The 22,527-nt window shown below is 32.9% G+C and overlaps 1 protein-coding gene across 1 annotated transcript in view; it reads left to right on the top strand.

Annotated features, from left to right (window-relative positions):
• Positions 1 to 12,719, top strand: part of LOC143236041 (AP-5 complex subunit zeta-1-like) — a 63,499-nt gene extending 50,780 nt beyond the window's left edge. Inside the window, 5 exon segments of the mRNA XM_076474273.1 lie at positions 2,483 to 2,656; positions 3,726 to 3,811; positions 3,813 to 3,878; positions 10,943 to 10,990; positions 11,448 to 12,719. Of these exon segments, the coding sequence (XP_076330388.1) occupies positions 2,483 to 2,656; positions 3,726 to 3,811; positions 3,813 to 3,878; positions 10,943 to 10,990; positions 11,448 to 11,514 (441 nt within the window). The 3' untranslated portion in view covers positions 11,515 to 12,719.
• The last annotated feature ends 9,808 nt before the right edge of the window (positions 12,720 to 22,527 follow it).

The raw sequence follows: 22,527 nt of genomic DNA, 5'->3' as shown, positions 1-22,527 counted from the left end.
AACTTCCACATATCTTGTCATTCGTCTAACATGAGGTTTATTGAGCGGCAGCTACAGACTGCCCTCAGTGGTTTACGTGCACTTTTGCTGCCAACGGGATATTCACCCCAATTCTGAACTCTGTATCAGTGAAGTTGTGCTTTCTGTGGTTCCCAAGGCAAAGTTTTTGGGACTTATCTTTGACTGTAGGCTGACCTTTATACCACACATCAAGCAGCTACAAGTCAAGGGCATAAGGGCACTGAACATTCTTTGTGTCCTCTCTTCCACCTCCTTGAGAGTAGAATGATGTTCTATGCTAAAGATCCATCATGCCCTCATTTGATCAAAACTGGATAATGGATCTCTAGTCTTTGGCTCTGCCAGTACCTCAGCCTTAAAGATGCTGGACCCCATTCATCATCAAGGGCTTAGGCTCTGCATGGGGGAATTTTACACTTTACCAGTCCAGAATTTGTACGCAGAGTCTTGTGAACCTCTTTAGTCTTTACTATATGCTTCAAAACTTTGATCCTTACCACAGCATCCCACCTGGGTTTGTGTTTTCCTTTCTCAGTGGGCCATGTTTTCTCAGAAGAGATGATCTGTCATTGTTCATTTTGGCTTTGTATCCAAGCACAATTGGATGAATTGGGTCTGTCCATGGATGGGATTGCTATATCTACTGGTCTGCCCATCTCATTGTGGCTTATTACCATCCCCAAGTGTGACCTTTCTTTGAGCCATCTGAGAAAGGTGAATACTACTGATTGGAAGTACCATCCTCTATTTGCCAAACATCTTTCAAACCATCCTTCCATTCCCATTTATATGGATGGTTCGAAATCAGATGATTCTGTCACAGTTCGTTGTGGTTTGGCAGTTGCACACAGAATGTCTCTACAGTTTCTGTGCTCACTGCTGAATTGTATGCCATTTCTTTTGACCTGGATCACGTAGAAGCTAAGCAATACTCGAATTGTACTGTTTATACCAACTCACTTAGTTCTCTACTGGCCCTGGAATTGCTTCACATTAGTTCTCACCCTGTTATTGCCAATATTCAAAACTGACTGACCCATTTCTCTTTAACATCTACACCTATCCAGTTTTTCTGGATACCAGGCCATGTTGGTATTCGCGGGAAGGAGCTTGCTGACACTGCGGATAAGTCCATCTGCTCTGGTGTTATCAAGACCATGCCTGTCCCATACATGGACTATTGTCCTGCATTCAAGGCTTGGCTCTGTGCTAGTTGGCAGTCTGCTAAGAGTGAGCAACATGATAATGAGCTTTATGAGATCAAACCTTCTGTTGCTCTTTGGCCATATCTTTTCCATAAGGATTGGAAAGAGGAAGTTGTTCTAACTAGACCACTCATTGGTCACAATTTTTTTATCTGGGACTGATGGACTAATGTGTGGTCTGTGTGATACTCAGGTCACAAGAGTCCACATTTTACTGTCATGCTGTTGCTACGACTCTGAATGAAGGTACCATTTTAGACGTATTTTCCACAGGTTTACCCCTGATGCTGGACAGTGTCATTGGCAATAGTGATACTGTCCATCTTGCAAATGTTTTTAGTTTTGTAAGGACTGTTGGCATTTTTAATGCAATTTAATTTTTAAATTCAAAAATTGGACTTTGTTTTGTTTTAACATGATTTCTTTTAATAATTTTATTTTTAATTTTTTACTGGTTGTTTTGTGCTTTTAAATGCAAATCAACCAGCCAACTAACCAATACAAACAGGTAAATCCTTGTTCAGTAGTGTGCAACACTCTTTGATTCAACAGCTATTTAAAATTACCTTAAACATAATTCTGTGAGAATTAAGGTCTTGTTTAATTTTCTTATATCTACATCCATTCCTTACTGTCAGTTTTTAGTTTATTCTGATTTGACATTTCTGGGATGAAGTATTCTTAAATTATCTGTTCTAAGTTTGTCTGTTTCACCATCAGATCTGTACAGGTTATTAATATAAATCCAAAGTTGTTCTACAGAAGTCACCATACCAATTAAAACCTTTATTTGTAGTACAAGGAAAACTGGTGAATTCTAGTAAATGTTTCATAGATAATTGAGTGTTGATTGAATTATTATTTTGAAATGTATTTTATGAAATTATTTTGATGACATAATCTTTTTGTATATGAAATATAAAAACTACAATACTTTTTACTACTATGTCTTCTTAATGGGGAGACCTTGGCAGAGTAGATAATGCACTAGGCTTTCATTGGAAAAACCCAAAAATGAATCCCTTCCAATACAAACACGCAAGGTGGTTTTTTTTAACAGTTGATTAGCTGTTAGAACAATGGATAAAACTATTAGTAATTAGTCTCTTATTATAAAAATGTTAATCATTGATTGAATAAGTTTACCAATACAACTACTAAGATGATTGTGTAGGTGGTTTACCAATAACAACTATGAGTGATGATAATATTCAATAAATCCATTAGAGACAGTAAAAATGATACTGATTTTTCAGATCTGGGCAATTGGGGAATATGTTAGCCAGACCTATAGTGACCTGTGTAAGCCTGAAGTGATAACAACTTACTATGAAGGCTTGGAGTACATACCATATGAATTGGTTGGATCCCATGAACTATCTGTTTCACATTTCAGATTAATGAATGTTATTGTAACAACTCTAGCAAAGGTAGGGACTAAATTGAAACTTATGAAAGATTACCTCAGTTTGGATTTTAATTCATTTATTACTTACCATAATCAAAGTAATAAAAATTACAGTTATCTGATTATGAGTAGAAGTATAAGTATATTATGTTTTTTTTATGATAAACAAGATATGTGTAAAATGTATATTTTAGTTTATCTGTTGTTGCATTAATTATATTATATAGTCCTTCTAAATGTGTATATTTTAGGGTTTGTGTTGTTACATTAATTACATCTTGTGTAGTTTTGTTAAAGATGTATATTTTAGGGTGTCTGTTCTTACATTAATCACATGTTATGTAGTTTCTTCTTACATTAATCACATGCTGTGTAGATTTGTTAAAGGTGTATATTTTAGAGTTTCTGTTCTTCCATTAATCGCATGTTATGTAGTTTTGTTAAAGGTCTATATTTTAGGGTTTGTGATGTTACATTAATCTCATGTTGTATCGTTTTGTTAAAGGTGTATATTATAGAGTTTTGTCTTACATTAATCACGTGATGTGTTGTTTTGTTAAAGGTGTATATTTTAGGGTTTCTGTTTTTACATTAATTATGTATTGTGTATGTTTTAGGGTTTCTGTTCTTACACTAATCATGTGTAGTTTTGTAAAAGTGTATATTTTAGGGTTTCTGTTGTTACATTAATCATGTATTGTGTTGTTTTGTTAAAGGTGTTTATTTTAGGGTGTCTGTTGTTACATTAATCATGCATTGTGTTGTTTTGTTAAAGGTGTATATTTTAGGGTTTCTATTGTTACATTAATCATGTGTTGTGGAATTTTGTTAAAGGTGTATGTTTTAGGGCTTTTGTCCTCACTATCATGCCACTCTGTAATATTATGAAATCCTATCTCTCATTTTATCAATTAAATAACTTACATAACAGTTGTAAGGATCAAACAGTTAACAGACATGATAACTGATAGGTTTACTGTATGTATACAAATTACCAGCCAGTGTGGTAAATAACAAAATATGTCTTTGAATGTTGTATCTTTAATTTTATGTTTTGTTTTTAACTGAGTAGTATGGTAAATTTATGTTAGTTAGGAACAAGGAGTCAAGACCTGCTCCCGAGGGTTATTCTGTGCTTAAGTAAAGTCAGAAAACAGCTGCTGCTGTCTAAGGAAGAGGAGGAGAAGATCAGAGATAGTTGTGAAGAGGATTTCTGAACTTCTGGCCATCTTGCAGATTCCAAAGTGAGTTTTAGCTTTGATGTTACTCCGTCACAACAAATTTTTCAATAGAACTGTATTTTTTTTTAAAAAAAGGTTCTTCTGGATGGTACAGCATTTGTCTAAATGATCTAAATGTTTTTTTTTTTTTTGTTGTTCCAGTTTTGTTTCATGATGTAATGATTTTAACAGCAGGTCATCTTTGTTGATCTATGTGTAACAGTAAGGTGATAGACTAATAATGTGGTCTTTTCGGTCAGAGATTTGCATGTTACTAGCTTTGGGGTAACTCCCACCTATGTGTATTTTTCTGGTGTATGATGATGTCATAATTGGGTGAATGTCCTGCAGTAATAGATGGATAACACACTTTCATGAACATTAATTCTTCTGTACACTTGCACTTGTGGTAATTACATGTATCTCCTTGTCTTTGTGTTATATTTGTTATCTGTGTTCCATTTAATGATTAATGCAACTTTGGTTTTCTTTTGGATTTTTTAAAATTTTTATCAATAATTCTCAAATGACTATGATTTGTACTTGGACCTTAGTAAATAACATTGTTCAAACTTAGGCTTTATTTTCATTTTGGCTTCTGGAGGCTTAACATTCAAGGATGTTGCAGTCATGGTTCAACATTTTTGGGTATAGTAACATGAGTGCAGGTGTACCACATCATTAAACTTTTGTAGCTTTAGTCAGTCACTGGTGAAAGGTCAATAAAATGAAAAAAATAATAAATCTGTATATATGTTTAATGTTAAAACTATTGTGACTAAACAATTGTGGTTTTTTGTTATGATTTGTAGCCATTTTAGAATTTATATATCTGTTTTCTAATTTTTTTTCTGATGATTTACAAGGCTGGTCAAAGTGACTAAACCCATATGGAGATATAATTGTAACTTTATAAAATATAAAGTTTTTCTTTAAAAAAAGTTTTATTTTATACAATTTCTTAGAAGGTTATAAAGATTTCATCTGTGAAATTTTATAATTTTCTGATGCATAAAAATATTTTAATCTTAAAATCAGTTTACTTTAAGTGTTAGACAGTTAACAATCAAAAATAAAAAAATGCACAAGCAAATAATTGATTAAAAAATGTTAAAACTTAATTTAAAAATCTGATACTTTATGTATGAATGTTCTGTAATGTTTACTTATAATTTGCAAAATTTTGTAAACACATGCATATGCATTCTAACAAGTTACAATATAATGGGCTTATGCTTGCTTTGAGAAATATGAGCTCGGTGGAATCAATCCATAGCGGAAGGGTTAAACAAGCACAAAGTTATCATGTGTTTAGTTAATTTGACTGAGTTAACTTGTATTTCACTTTCTTGTTACCAATTTTCGCATTATCATCTTTTTCTCCTTTTTTTTTTTTTTTGCCTTTCATCTGAACCATTGCTTCTTGCTTCAGATTGGTTTCATTCTTTTTTGTTTGCCTGCTTGGCCTGTTCCACCTCTTCTCTATCTATTTGTACTTTGTTCCCCTGGCGTCAGGACTTGTTGGGTGTATAGTTCTTTTTGCTGCACTCCTTCCTTCTTGTTATTTGTCTGTTTCCCTTTCTTTCCTTGATATCTTCAGTTGTATTCCTTTCTCCCTGTTGATTTGGACTGATCTTGTATGGCTTTTGTCTCCATCATTTTCCCAGATTTTTGTCTCATTTTTGGTCTTACCCTAACTCATATTTCTCCCATAGATACATTTCCTCCTAAACTTACTGTCCTGAATTCCAAGTCTTACTCTTTTCCTCTCCTTGCCTCTATGAGGAAACAGAATCATACCTGTGGCAAATCAACTACAACCCAGAACGCAGAATGCCAGAAACTGACGTCTGTGCGAGGATAGGAAAGAGAATCGTATCATCTTCACCTCAGACTCATGAGTCTGGAGAGAATCTAGTATCCCCCAACTTATGAGTGGGACACATGAGTATGAACTGATAGTTCAATCCAGGAACCCAAAATTCAGAATCCAAAAGATGTCTATACATTTAAACCTTCTTCCTCATAACGTGAAATTGACTGGAATCACCTCAAGCACATTTACATATTTGGAATAAGAAATGTTAAGGGATAAAAGAGGAAACTTGTAAGTAGAGGAGAAAGTTTGTGCAAAAATCTTCACCTGATGCTGAAATAGAAACCTTTATAACCTGAGTGCTTTTGAAAGGTGGAGCTTTCTTTTTCAGGGGCAATCTGGGAGTGCTCAGTGTAATTGAATGAGTGATATGTAAAGCTTTAGTTTAGTAATGTCATAGAGGTAACTGGACTTTCTGGGGATTGTTTATTTTCCTCTGTAAAAATTGCATTTCCTAGACTGTATAAGATAAATGTTGTTTTTGTTTCATAAGTGATTTCTTTAGATATTTTAAAATTTCACTGATTGTTTTTGTCCAAAAATGAATAAGTGTTTTTTATGAATTTGCAGGTTTGATGCTGGGCTTTATTGCATGAATGACAACCATTTTAGGGTGGGATGTAATTTATTTTTGTGTGAACACAAAAAGATTGTAATATATGCAATTATCAGCATGTAGGACATACACAAACAACTCTCAGAGAACATTTTAACAATCACAAATCCCTATTAACACTGAAAAAGTTTTCCCTGTTGCTCAACACTTAGATAAACATGATTATTCCATTAACTATGTTACTCTCACTGGCATTGAAACAGTATTCAAAACTAAAGCAGACAGAGAAATAAAAGAAGCTTATTAGATTGCCAGAGTAGACACTGTTCAACCTTTCTGAATTAATCTAGGCCCAGGAATCAGTGATCTCCAGCCAGTAGTTTCATCTCTGTCAGAAAAATAAGTTTATTCTTCACTTACTTTTTCATGAAATAATTATTTTTTCCTGTTTTTAAATTGATTTATACAACATCTCAATTACTCTCCAGGTATTATCTTTACTTTTTACATTAACACCTAAGTACAGTTCTTAAAACACACCCATATTTTATTCTTTTCAAAGTTAAAATACCACCAACACCTTTTCATATACATTATTGCCATCAGATACATAGCACCGGAAATGAGACGCTTACAACAATATACAGAGAAATAAACAATTCCTGGAAAGTCTGATGACCTCTATGACATTACTGAACTAAATCTTTATATATCAGTCGTTCAATTACACTGGGCATCCCCAGATTGGCCCTGTAGAAGAAAGGTCCACCTTTTGAAAGTGCTCGGGTTATAAGGGTTTCTATTTCAGTTTTATCAAGACTTCTTGGACCTATGTGTTTTAGCACATCATGAATTTACCTAATGCTGGTTTGACTCTCCAACAAACTATTGTATGCATAAAATATTCCTCAAACACCATCAAGGACACCTTATATTGTTAGACCAAGACAGGAAATAGGAAGGGAAAAAGCAGAACACCTAAACTCAGTGATACTTATGTTAAGTATCTTCATTTATGTAGCCTTCAGGACAGAAGGAAGACTGCCACTGGCCTTAACCATGAGATAAACAACCATGTACCAAATGATAGAAAACTCTTCAGATCTACAGTATCAAGAAGACTCAACGAGAATATAATATTTGGTTGTTTAGCAGATAAAAAAACTTTACTTTGATCTTTACTTTGTCAAGAAACTTAAATTTGCTAAAAAGTACAAAAACTGAACTGCTGATGACTGAAAAAGGATGTTATGGTGGGATGAGTCCATGTTTGAAATATTTTATTCAAGGTGTAAATTATGTGTTTGGCAGAAGAAAGATGAAAGATACATCAATGCATAGCATGTAATGTTAAGCACTGTGAGGCAGTGTGATGGTTTGGTGTTTTTCTGTTGAGGCAGTAGGAGATGTTTGTAAAATAAATAGAGTAATGGGCCAGTCTATCATAATAGTTTACTTAGTATTGGTAATTGATTCTAATTCATCCAACAAAATTATGAATGGCAGTTGCATCTATATAGTTTCAAATACTGCATTCCAATTTTAAATTAACAGTTGATATAGTATAGTGTAATTTGTGTTTTGTCTAACAACCATATACATTTCATCACCTAAATGCATATATATTGTAGATCTCAAGGTAAAGTATAGAAACTGGTCATAAAAATTTTCAAAGATCAGAAACTTTCTCTTTCCCAGTGAATACAGTTGTAGGACTTTAAATCTTACACGTCAGTTGTGTCAAATGCAAGTAGTTAGTGTAAAAGAAACTTTTGCATTACTAGTTCACATAGCTGCTTAAATCAAGATTTCAAATCTTGTGGATCATGTGGCATGCAGTTTAAATATTTTTTGAAATATTTCTTATGAAACAAAGTAACTAAACTTAGAAAACAAAAATTAAAATTAAAACATAAATTATAATGCTAATTTCAGTGACATATATTTATAATAATGTGGTTAATTGTTCAGTATAATGCCAGTACCATATGTAGAAAGGAATTTGAAAGGAATTTGGTAGACCACGCAAATTCTTTTGTAAGTTAACTGTTTCGTTTCACGACAGTTACATGTATGTAATGACGTATTTGTTAACACTTTTAGTGAGGTTGTGTATCTTACGAAATTGAGGTTCTGTGAATCAATCAGGATAGATGGTTTAACATTATATTTGTGAATGTCGCCCAAACACCTATCACCTTTAAGTAATTGTTTATTAGAAATTATGTTTTGTGTTTAAGTAAAATCCCTATGTATTGTATGATGTTAGTTGAAGCCAGTATAAGCTTAAATAAAAATGGATAAAGCAGCTACATCAGAAATTATTTGGGAGTGTGTACTGGGAAATGTTAATCTTTTTTCACACTAAAGCTGTAGGAGTTTCTAATAAAATGAAACTTTAGTTATTTGTAATTTAAATTAATATTATTACCATTGTTGTGAAGGATATCAGGATATAATGTTGTTGTAGGGGATGTTGGGATATAGTATTTTTGTGGGGGATATCAGGATATAACGTTGTTGTGGAGAATAACAGGATATAATAGGGTCATTCCATGTCAAATCATCCAGGGGGCTGCAGGTGATGCCATCAAATGCCTTGAAAAAATTCACATGTGCTCATCTACCCATATAATGAAAAATTACCTAAGATTAGATCAATATCTCTAATAGTTTCTGATTTACAGCCCTGTAAAATTTAGTTAATTTTTTTTTAATTTTTGGCAAATTCATTTTGGGGCAACTTTGGCTGTTTAAAGCTACAAGAGTAATGGTGGTAGAAGGCTGAAATTTGCTACACTGACTGAATTAATCTCACAGAATTCAAAAATGATCTCACATCAAGTTTATCTCTCTTAGGATTTGTATAGTGAGGCTGTAAAATCACCTGAAAACCCAAATTCGTAAAAAACATTGGTTTATTTATTAAGCCATAGTTCTAAGACTTAATATGATACAAAACTCAATTTTATTTTCAAATTTTATATAACATATCAGTTGATAAATCAGCAATTGTTGTAATTAAAAGTCTGTTAGATCTCCTGTAACAAAAGTTAACTGCATGCAACTTTTTGTGATTTAGCTAAAAATAGCCCTACTTCAGGCCACAGTTTGACCATGTCACCAGTTATTCAGCCTTTTCAGCTTTTTACCATATATTCTTACATCTCTGAATATGATCTACTAAAAAAATCAAGATGGTGTTCAACCTACTTTTTGAGTTATAATTTTTAAAGTATCCCCTGACTATACGTTTTTTTTATTTAAAAAAAATTCAGTGAAAGTTTTTTACCAGAAGTGAATTTTTGTGTAAAACATTAACTGAGTGATGCTGAAGCAACCAATAGGACCATGGTTTCCTACAATGACTGCAGAAATAAGATCTCAACATTCCCAAACAAACAATTTTGTTTTACAGATATGTAATTCAAATAAATCAATTATTTTATTTAGGCTGCCTGTTAATATATTATTTTTCACAACCTTGATTTTTTCGAAGATCATGTTCAGAGATGTAAGAATATATAGTAAAGGCTGATTAGAATATTTCAATGTGATTCATAATTTTTTTCAAAATTTTGTGGATATATTTGCACACAGTAACATACATAAACTGAATTTTTTTAAAATAAAAAATGTATGGTTAGAGGATACTTTAAAAATTATAACTCAAAAAGTAGGTTGAACACCTTGATTTTTTTAGTAGATCATATTCAGAGATGTAAGAATATATGGTAAAAAGCTGAAAAGGCTGAATAACTGGTGACATGGTCAAACTGTGGCCTGAAGTAGGGCTATTTTTGCTAAATCATAAAAAGTTGCATGCAGCTAAATTTTGTTACAGGAGATCTAACAGGCTTTTAATTACAACAATTGCTAATTTATCAACTGATATGTTATATAAACTTTGAAAATAAAATTGAGTTTTGTATCATATTAAGTCTTAGAGCTATGACTTATTAAATAAACCAATGTTTTTTATGATTTGGGTTTCAGGTGATTTTACAGCCTCACTATACAAATCCTAAGAGATATAAACTTGGTTTGAGACCATTTTTGAATTTTGTGAGATTAATTCAGTCAGTGTAGCAAATTTCAGCCTTCTACCACCATTACTCTTGCAGCTTTAAACAGCCAAAGTTGCCCCAAAATGAATTTGCCAAAAAAAAAAAAAATTAAATTTTGCAGGGCTGTAAATCAGAAACTATTAGAAATATTGATCTAATCTTTTGCAAATGATGAGCACATGTGAATTTTTGCAAAGCATTCTGAGGGGGTCACCTGGAAAATTTTTCAAAATTTGGATGATTTGACATGGAATGATCCAATATTGTTGTGGAGGGTGCCGAGATATAACATTGTGGATGATATTGGGACATTATGTTGTTGTGGAGGATATCGGGATACAATGTTGTTGTGGAGGATATTGGAACATAATGTTGTTGTGAAGGATATTAGGATAGATTGAAAGAGTGAGAAAATTGTAGAAGTTAAACTAAAAAAAAATATCCACTAGATGTTAATGGATAAACTGAATTGAATGTAGTATTGTTTTTAATGTAATTTAGCAATCATTAAAAGTGAGAATAATAAACTCCTTGTGTTTATATTTGTCAGTAAATGTAACTGATTCAGTAATTTTGATTAAATTCATAGTGCAGCCTCAGTGGTGTTGAATCCATCAAAGGATCTGGAATCTGGAAGGTATGACCAATGTTGCTAGTCATAATGCAGCTTTATTGTATGTACATACTGTAATATTTATGACAGATGACAAACTTAAGCTAGTTCTGCAACAGTAATACTAAATTTCATCACAAGAAGGAAGACGTTTATTAAAACAGTTAGTGTACTGTAATTCTCTCATCACCCCTTTACAAAATTAGTAAATAAATTATTGGGTTATTACCCAAGGAATATGTTTGAATGTAAACTAATTTGTTACAATACTAAATTCTGTTTGCACTATTTAGAAGATAATGTAGGTGCCATTTAAAAAGTCTTGATTTTGTTAACACCAACAGTAGTAAAACATGTATATACTTCATATATAATATGCCTTAAAGTGTTCCATACTTAAGATATAGCATTGACGTGTCACTTTTTATGTCTAGTAATCTAATTTTGTAAGAATTTCAATTATGGAATTTGTTTTCACTAGGTGGCATCAGGATGTGACATCACTCCCATTTGCTTTAAGGGTAGCTTGTTCAATGCTTGAAACATAAAGGATTAGAGAATGTAAGTTGCACCAACAGTATAGAAAACATGCATCACTTTATAGCAGAATTAATATATTTTACTCTGTAATGATAATAACCATATTCTAGTTTTCAGTTAATTCATTCACAATTTATTCATTGCTCTGATACAAATTTTGTTTGTTGTACATTCATGTTCTTTGATCATGTAAATAGAAAGTAGGTGGCTCCTCTTTACAATTCTTTTCTCCATTTAAGTATTTTTCTTGTATCAAAAAAATCCCAAAAATATTATAGATCATCTTCTAGAAACTTAAAGTAATTATTTCGTTCTCTCTAGATTGTCATATCTTAAGCATGAATCTACAAAGTCTGAAATGAAGTATGAAATTATAATGCAGTATATTGGTTGGCAAGCAGTATAATTATACAAGTAACTGAATTAATCCTTTTGCAATGGACTCGGTATTAATATACATGAGTTTGTCTTCACCAAATTTGGTAGACTTTTAATAAATATTGCAGATAATGTAGTACACAAGGAATCATATTTTTTTAATAAAATATTTTTACTAAAGATTTGTTTGCTAAAATAGTCTGTTTTGTTACTAGTCTGAATGCAAAGGGATTTCATGTTATGATTAAAAAAAATATTTTGTGTCCCAAAAATCTCAAATATTATTTATGTAATCTATAAAACCATCTAAATACATTTCAAAAATTTGTTTTCAGTAAGACTATATTATGTTATTTTCTATACTCTAACTATGTGATGTTTGTCACTTAACCAACCTAATAACTATCATAAAAAAATTAGGAAATAAATGCAAATTATGTTTCTTTCATGTTAAAGTGACTATGTATTATAATATAAAAATACAAACGTTTAAGTATTTTAAGTCTCATAATATTATACATATAAATATGTATATTTATTATTTTTTATTATATAGACCTTCCAGTTATGTTTACCTAACATTACATAACTTGCATGGACACAGTGCATGTGCACTCAGGTCACATAACCACTAATATAAAACTTACCTTTTGTCTTCCTTGTCTTGGATATGTTTTAGTGGACTAGTATTTTGTTATATATAGTCACATTTAAATTATTATACGTTTTATATATATATATTTATATATATATATGTATATTGATGATTACTATTTATAAATAAATGATTAAACTTGTTTTTATTAAAATATAGGACAATAAATCAAGAAGTAAACCAAACAATTATCTCTTCTCACTGTGACCTTTGTACTCAGTTGCTGCTGGATACAAGTTGCTAAGCCTTTTATAATTTCACATGTAGAGGATATTAAACAATTTTTTTTAGATTTTATACACACACACACACACACACTTAAATAACCAGAAAATCATAAATAACTACACTGATACCACAGAATTCTACTGTAAATTTATTAAGCTTAGTAACTAAGCTGTACTTAGATTTTAAAAAAATATGAAACTTTGAGCAGATTAAAGACAACACTTACCTCATTGAAATCTTGGATAGAAGGAATATTGTAGCACTTTTCAGATTAAAAGATTAAGAAAGCCTCTCCGGTGACATTATAAAGCTGTTGATTGGTTATTCACATGTCATATATTCAAGTGAGAGTATACAAGAGACCATTTCCAAAAATATAAAGAGGTGAATAAGGCCACGGTGCATGATTCAGTACATAAGGCATATCTCAGCAAAATAAAAAGATACAAGGTTCTTATTTTATATTCTAACTTGTCAATATTAATAATCTGAGTTCCTAATTTGTACAAAACTATAGACTCAGTATTTTAACATCACAAACATCTATAATTTAAAATGTGACACACATAAATTTAGTGTTATTTTAATATTTACTTTTAAATTAAGAAATTATCTCATATAATATTAGTTTGATTTATAATCTACAATTTGATATATCAAATTTAATGACGTAAATTCATAAAATATTAGTTCAATAAATTTGGAATGAAGACAATAAATGCAATAGCATGGCCTTTGACCTATGTCCCCTCATGAAAGGGTTAATACTTCTTTGTATTTTATCTGTTGAAGAATGTATTTTACCATTTAATTTTTCTACAAGATAAACATCTGAGAAGAGTACATTATAATCCACAGCTAAGACATTTTGTCTTTATTATTCAATATAGGTAGAGATTCCTTTTTCTCACAGATTATATCTATTTATCACAAGCCATTGAAAGTAAATACATGAAAGAAACTCTTTTATTGTTTTTTTATACAACAGATAATCCAAGAAGGTTGTCAAAGTGAACAGCTCACCATCAAAGTTCAGTGTATGTGTAACTGAAATTATGTTTAAAAGTTTAAGAACTGAGTTAAATGAATTGTGAAGTTTACCTGTTAAAATTATATTATGGGAAATAAAATCAATATTTTTGATAAAGATAGATCATCTGTAGTTCTAAACATTTTTTATTTTTGATAAAGATAGATCATCAGTAGTTGTAAACATATTTTTATGGATATATTTCATCTAATTATAACAATATTTTCAAGAAAGACTTCATCTGTAATCATAACAATGTTACCATAGATAATCTCACCTGTAATTGTGACAATATTTTCAGTAAATGTAATCTGAAATCATAACAGTTATAAAAGATATATATCATCTGTAGCTGTAATAATATTTTATAGAATTAATGTATCCTGATAAAAAAAAACTGTGTGGTCAGTGTTCTTTGAGAATTACAACTCTACTGAAGTTATATGCCTTAGGACAGGTTGGAGTGCTAAATTCTACTAAGTGCTATTAATGCAGACAGTTAAATTAGATATATTGTAGAATAAAATGAGAATGGCTGATCTGTCTTATAAAATGAATATTTAGTTGATACCTATATCAAAACATTTATATCAAGAAGATTATTATATAAAAGTGGGTTGTCCAGCTATATTTCCTTGATTTCACGATGAATGTTCAAGTCTTGTACTGAGTCCTTTATCAGTTTTGTAATTTATGTATTAAAATGGTAACATACATTTTTATTGTAAAGTTTCTGTACAATGCTTTCTTCATCAAGTGTACAATATGTGTAAGTGAAGTGTAAGTAATAGTTTTATTACAAAGAAAGTAATGTTATAAGTGATATTAAGTGGATAATGACAGCATCCCAATATGTTGGGGATATTCTATCTTTCATGGAAAATCCAAATGGTGACTAAAAACTTCCCAGCAAATAAGAGGAATTAGTTTAGGGTTAGTAACTGACTACTTTAAACTCACAACATCCCAATTTGAACTGCTTTTCTCTGTCTGCAGCAAGTTGTGGGAAGCCAGTAACTCTCAGTACGTAGAAGTAACTTTGTGGTGAAATTAAACATACTGATAAAAATTGTATGAAGTAAAACCTCCAATTCACCCTGTCTTATGTGTTAATTGATTCTGTTTCATGAATTTGTTTTTGTCTTTTTTTTACCTTAAGTATTCCCCAACTAAAAAGATGACCTTTGTTACCAATTAAAGATACTTTTGTGGGAGGGTTCAGGTTTCTTATTGACAAAAGTAAAAAAAAGAATAGAAAATGAAACAGTACAATTAGAAGAATAAATTATTATACTTCAAGTAACAGGTTTGATCCATAGAAGAAAAGACAAGACAAATTAGTATAAAAAGCTACATTTATGAGAAAGGTGGTGAAAATAAAAAATGGAATATTATCTTGGGTTAAAAGACAGTAGAAAATAAAATACAGTGAAACTAAAAACAAGTAAACTACATAAATAAGAAAGATAGGATATAGTGGTGTCACTGGTATTAAAACATGAAGTTTGTTGCATAAGGAAGGAGGACATTTGTGTGAGATGGAATTTTGAAGAGGATTGATTGAATATCATATTAGTTCAAAAACAAAGAATGATGGAATGATGAGGTGAATTAAACAGGGAAAATTGTTTCATTATGGATAGAAAAAAAACCAGAATATGGAAAGATATAGCAATAGAAATGTTAGAATGTTTATGGAGTACAGTGGTATAAGTGTAATATCTAGTGTGCTATTTTGGAAAAGTTAATTTTGATATAGTTTATCCTACATTTCAGTACTTTGTTAGCATTATACACTAGGTTCATTAACGTTTCAGTCGAGAGGAAGATATTTAGTCCTATCATTCACCTAAGTTAACTAGCTACCATTAATAGGAAGTTTTTGAGTCAAATGAAGCATAACTAACACTACAGCTGACACTTTTTTTTAGTTCTATCATGCAGCTTGACTAACACTACAATTGACAGGATGTAATTTTTAAACTGACATTCAGCCTGACACTGCAGTTGACAGAATGTTTTTCAGTTCTGACATTTAGCCTGACACTACAGTTGACAGGATGTTTTTCAGTTCTGACATTTAGCCTGACACTACAGTTGACAGGATGTTTTTCAGTTCTGACATTTAGCCTGACACTACAGTTGACAGGATGTTTTTCAGTTCTGACATTTAGCCTGACACTACAGTTGACAGGATGTTTTTCAGTTCTGACATTTAGCCTGACACTACAGTTGACAGGATGTTTTCAGTTCTGACATTTAGCCTGACACTACAGTTGACAGGATGTTTTTCAGTTCTGACATTTAGCCTGACACTACAGTTGACAGGATGTTTTTCAGTTCTGATATTCAGCCTGACACTACAATTGACAGGAGATGTGTTTTTTAAACTGACATTCAGCTTGACACTACAATTAATAGGATGTTCTTTTAACCTGACATTCAGCTTAATTAATGATAATTAGCCTCTTCTGTTGATCAACAAATTTCAGCCCTTAGCTTCTGCAGATGAAGAATTATTGAAAGAAAACAAAAAGGGTCAGAGAAGAATGTGGATGATAAAGATGTTATAGGTTATTCCTTGACAAGTTATGTGGGGTAAATAGGGAGAAAAAAAATCAAATTATGCTACTCAGGGAGATGAGTGGAGGATACAATTGATGGAGCAGGAAATACAATAAAGGGACTAGCAGAGATGCAGTTTTTGTGGTTCATGTTTGGACAGATGATGTGGAGAAAGTTGGGTCAGAGGAGCTAATTAATAAGTACATGGGGCATTTAAAGAAATAGGCTATAATTTAATTTTGTCAGGAATACTGCCCAAAATTAACTGTGGGATGAAGTTATAAGTATGTTACTAGGACTTAATGCTAGGCTTAGGTTAGTATGCAACAATGTGCCAATTGGCTGATTGGACTTGTGGGATCAGTTTAGTGGAAGAAGGGAGTTTTTTAGAATGGTTTACATTTAAGTAGGGTAGAGGATGGCTTGTTTAATAAACTATTAACTCAGCTGTAAGGGAAGTTATAAACTAGAACTAGACAGTGGTAAAGACCAGAAAACTAAATGTAAAAATAATAAGCAGCATAGAAAGTGAGTATAGAACTAGTTATAAGAATAGGCTTAATTATTATTGATTTAATGTTAGAAGTATAAGAAATAAAAAAGATAACTTTATAATACTGGTAGGAAATAATGGAGGATTTTGATATAATGGGAAAAGTGAAACTTGGTTAAATGTAGATGATTTTGATATAATGGGAACAAGTGAAATTTGGTTAAATGTAGATGATTTTGATATAATGGGAATAGCTGAAACTTTGTTAAATGTAGATGATTTTGATATAATGGGAACAAGTGTAACTTGGTTAAATGTAGATGATTTTGAATACAAACGTTTATTTGAAATACAAGATTACAGGTTATCTAATAGATATAGAGTACTAAAGAGGTTTTGGGAAGTGACTTTATATGTAAAATATGAGTTGTATCCTGTTGAAGTTGAGGATATTAGCGAGAACAGTAAGGGGATTGAGTTCATTTGGATATCTGGTAGTGGAAAAAAGTTTTTACTAGGAATTTGTTTTAGACCACCAGATAATGCTGACGAAATTAGAAACTTTACAGTGAGATTAAGATTTCAGCTGTTGATGAAGTCATAATTATAATTGATTTTAATTGTATACATATTGATTGGAAAATGCTAGAATCAAACCATGAGGGAGAAATGTTTATGGAAACTGTTCAAGATGGCATTCTTCACAAATTAGTTAGAACCTACTAGAAACAGCTTTTATCCTTATTCTTAACTTCCAAAATGAGACAATGGGAACTGGAGAACATCTGGGTGCCAGTGGTCATTACTGTATTAGGTTCGATGTTCTGCTGCATGTGTAGATGAGGAATAATGATATTTTGGCTGAATTTTAAAAAATGCAACAACAATTATCTGTTGTGAATTGAGCAGTTGAGATATTTGTAGGCATTTATCAGATGTGGACATTGATTGTTGAGATGTGGAAAATATTCAAATATTCAGGAAAACATATTCCTTAAAGAAAGCAAATAGTAGCTGAAACAGAAAAACCAAGTTGGTTTACAAAGAGTTTAACAGATAAAATGAAAGAAAAACATGAAATATTGAAGAAATTCAATTAAATTAACTGGCAGATTTAGATGATTATAGAATATCAAGAAAACTAGTGAAACAGGAAATTAGGACACCAGAAAGGATGTATGAGAAAAGATTGGCTGAAACTTGTAAGATTTAACAGTAAGGATTTCTTTAAGGAAATTATGGGTAAACAAAGTGTTACTTTTGTTTTTCTTCAGTTCTTAGTGACAAAGATTTAAACAGTATTCCACATCTTAAACAGTTGATAAGTTGAAACGACATCAAACAAGATGACTGCATTACTTCTGAGCTGGTTAAGAGACAATTGGGCAGTTCACAGAATGATAAAACTCTTGGGCAAAAAAATATTTTCCCAAGAGTTTTGAAGGATGTTGAAGGTTTAATATGTGTGCCACTTGTATACAGGTACCAGAGGATTGGAAGTTATCTAACGTAACTCGTTTTCAAGGGAAGTGATAAAAATTGTCCCAGTTATTATAGACCTATTAGTCTTAAATCAGTTGTTGGAAGAGTTTTGGAAAGTGTGATAAAAGATACTTTGTAAAGTCATTTAACAAAGTCTAAAATTTTATTGGACATTCTACGTGGTTTCAGTAAGTGAAAAAATCTTGTGTTACAAATCGTTTGACATTCTTTGAAAAGGTTACTGCTTATGTAGATGAAGGTAAAGATATAGATTTTGTGTATCTGGATGTAAGAAAGCAGAGAGTTGTTAAATATGGAGTTTAGTCAAACAGAATTAACGTCACAAGTGTGGTACTTCAGGGCTCAGTCTTAGGACTTTTGCTCTTTTTGACTGAAGTCAATTACATAGATGAAGGAATAGCCAATAATTTACTAAAATTTGCAGATAATATTACGTTCTTGGGTGTTGCTGGTGGTGAAGAGGATGCTGATGATTTACTTTTAGTCAACCAAACGGTTTTCACACTAAGTTAGTCATATATATATATATATATATCGGCATATGATTCCCAGTTAATCCTTTGATACTGAAGAAAGGCCTTGTCAGCAGTGGCACGCGTGACCAGTCGTCGTATCTTTCGCTATCATTGATTAAACGCTAGATTTTTTACTTTACATAACTTAAAGGAGAACTGTGTGGTTGTTACCCTGCGTTACTGACTATCAGAGTGCTTGTGTATGCTTTGCAGACCATTGCCTACGTACCTAGATGGTCTTTAGACTGCATTTGAACATGAGTATATTTTCACCGACGAAACGGACCATACAGTGGCTAGAGGTTCCAGTTGTACACCTATATAAACCTTCAACAAAACCCTTTTATTGAACATCGGAAAATTATGTTTTGATAATGATCCTCTCATTCCCGCTGACTTCATTGGCACCATAATAGGAACATAAGTTTTTATGACTTTAACCTATGTGAGAAAGGTGTGATAACGTTATGATATTTCTGTTACTACAATGAATTTTGCTAATTTTTGTGAATCATTTTATTTCATTGACGTTTAAGATATAAAAACTAAAAGTATTACGTAAGTTAACAATAGTAAGCATGGTCTAGACAGATGACACTTTTGATAGAAAAATTTGCATTTGGAGATAAATCTAACAACATTGGCGAATGTCCAACATGTTTTTGTTTATTTTTCAGTGTGAATTTATACGAAAGCGTTTTATGAACTTAATTTTACGTGAAGAGATAGGTTTGTTAGTTTGTTTTTGAATTTCGCGCAAAGTTACATGACCAGTCTGCACCAGTCGTCCCTATCAGGGTAAGACTAGAGAGAAGGCATCTAGTCATTACCACCTATTGCTAACTTTCGGGCTACTGTTTTACCAACGAATATTGGGATTGATTGTAAATTTCAAAGACCCCACGGCTGAAAGGACGAGTATGTTTGATCTGACGAGGATTCTAACCTGCAACCCTCAGAATTTCGAGTCGAGTGCTCAAACCATCTAGCCATGCCTGGCACAAAGGGTTAGGTATGTCTTATTCTTGGAGGCCATAATATCACAGAACCTAAAACAGCCTAATTGTGTTAGCTCTACCTTCATACAAATTGTCAAAAATGTCAACATTTTTGTTTTAACATTAAGGCAACTTGAGATAATGATGTTTTATAAATTGTAGATGAATGATAATACATCAAATCGATAACGCTATTGTTTCTACAGTGAATATATATAAGTTCCGTAAATGTAACGTTTCAAAATTCGCATTACCTAAACGAGAAGATTCTAATTTTTACAGTAGTGTGTTGTTATGTATCGATCGAATATGAAATATATTAAGTACTGTTTTCGTTATGTTCAAATACTGTATGACAATAGAACAGGTTCATTCTGAAGTTGAGTATAAAGTAATGGTAGAAAAGCCGACAAATTTAAATAATTTTATTCATAAAACACGAAAACAATGTTTCGGGCAACAGCTTTTACGAGGTTTCCAGTCTGTAAACCAGTGGTGCACAAAGTCTGGCCCACGACGAGTCGCTGAGTGGCCCGCGATGTCCAACGGGAAAGTCAAACACAGAGTTCGTGCTTGCGCGAAGATTAAGCGCTATAGAAAATATGCATTATATTAGATACTGGATGGTTCTATATTTGTGTCGAGCAACAAGGAAAATTTAATAGGCAACTCTTGTTAATGCATAGGCAATTAATCAATGGCGTAATATTTCCGTAATTACGAAATATCACGCGTTCGAATTGTTCTTCGAGATTTACTTACGAGCCCTATTTTGATATTATTTCGCAACAAAAATGGTATCTAATCGTAAAAGAAAACTTGACGACGAAAACCGGCAGTTTCATGATGATTGGACTGCACAATACTGTTTTGTTCAACAACAGAAGAACGTGATTTGTCTGCTGTGTCATTCGACAGTAGCAGTGGCGAAGGTATCCAATATAAAGCGTCATTACGAGTCGAAGCATAAAGATTTCCACAATGTTGTCGGTGATGAACGAACAGCTCGAACTGAATCTCTGCAGCGGTCGCTGAATCACCAGCAGAACGTTTTCTCAAAGCAGTCAGCAGATTTAGGTGCAGCATGTGAGGTCAGTTACGATATTTCGTTGATGACAGCGAAATCTGGCCGACCGTTCACTGATGGTGATTTTGTCAAGCAATGCATGATTACTGCATCGGAAAAGTTGTGTCTGGAAGTAGTTCGCAAGCTACAGACGGTGGCTTTGAATCGTATGACAGTTCAACGAAGAATTTCACACCTCTTAGCAGACGTGGCAAGGCAGCTTACAAATAAAGCAGCCAATTTTGTCTACTTCTCTTTGGCAGCAGACGAGTCGACTGACATTAGTTCAACAGCACAGCTACTTCGTGGTGTATCGTCAGCATTTGATATCACAGAGGAACTAATCGGCGTGTGTTCCGTGAAGGGTCAGAAAACTGGGTCTGCTCTATTTAAGGAGACAGTACGACTGTGTAGTAGTGTTTCATTGGATTTCACGAAACTGGTAAGTGTGACAACTGATGGAGCACCAGCCATGACCAGAGAAAGTAGCAGGCTGGTAGCACTGTTGATGAAGCATCGAGGAAAGCAGAACAGATAGTTGGTGAAGTTGCACTGTATTATTCACCAATAGAACCTGTGCAGTAAAGAACTTGGTTTTCAGGCACTGATGGCATTAGTGACGAAAATAATTAATTTCATGAAATCACGAGGGCTCAAGCACCGTCAGTTTAGAAGTCTTCTTGAAGAAATTGATTCAGACTATGGTGACTTTGTGTATCACTGTGAAGTACGCTGGCTGAGTCGAGGGAAGATGCTCAGAAGATTCTGGGAGTTGATTGATGAGGTGACAGAATTCCTCAGAAGCAAGAAAAAAGACACAGAAGTGATTTCCATGACTGATCCAACATGGCAAGCTGATTTGACCTTTCTCGTCGACATGACACAACACTTGAATGATCTGAATTTGAAGTTGCAAGGCAAAAAATCAGCTTGCAAATCACGTCTCAGCTTTCAGGACAAAGTTGCAGTTGTTCCAGCAGCAAGCACCATCAGGCAACTTCGTCCACTTTCCCACTTTACAGTCAGCTACAGAAGAATCAGGACATTGACACACAAGTTTATGTTGGAAAGCTAGATACCTTCTCACGGTATAGAAACTCACGGTTTCATAACTTTGACCAATGCAGATTGTTGATGAAACTTTTTGCTGATCTGTTCAGTGTGACAATGGATGACTTGTCAGTAGAACATCAGCTCGAACTTACTGATCTCCAGGCATCTGATGAACTGCGTGCTATTTACCGAGAAAACAGGTTGCGTGACTTCTACAAAACGTTGCCTGATACATTTGCTAATCTGAGAGAGAACGCACTTCTCCACACCAGCATGTTTGGCAGCATGTACTGCTGCGAACAGGCTTTCTCGCATATGAAACTGAACAAAACAACACTCGCAAGGAGCAAGGTCAGGTGAGTAGGGGGGTGGGGAAGAACAGTGATCGTGTGTTTGGCCAAAAACTCACGAGTTCTGAGGGCTGAATTTCGCACCAACGCGGTGCATCTTCAATTGTTCGGTCAAAATCTCGTAACAAAATCCAATTGACATCCACACTAATCAGCAAGCTCCCCTGAGAGTCAGACGTCGATTTGC

The sequence above is a fragment of the Tachypleus tridentatus genome, chromosome 13 (genome assembly GCF_004210375.1).
Source record: "Tachypleus tridentatus isolate NWPU-2018 chromosome 13, ASM421037v1, whole genome shotgun sequence".
Classification (NCBI taxonomy): Eukaryota; Metazoa; Arthropoda; class Merostomata; order Xiphosura; family Limulidae; genus Tachypleus; species Tachypleus tridentatus.
Note: the sequence above shows the minus strand (reverse complement) of the source record. Positions and strands in the feature narration are given on the sequence as shown.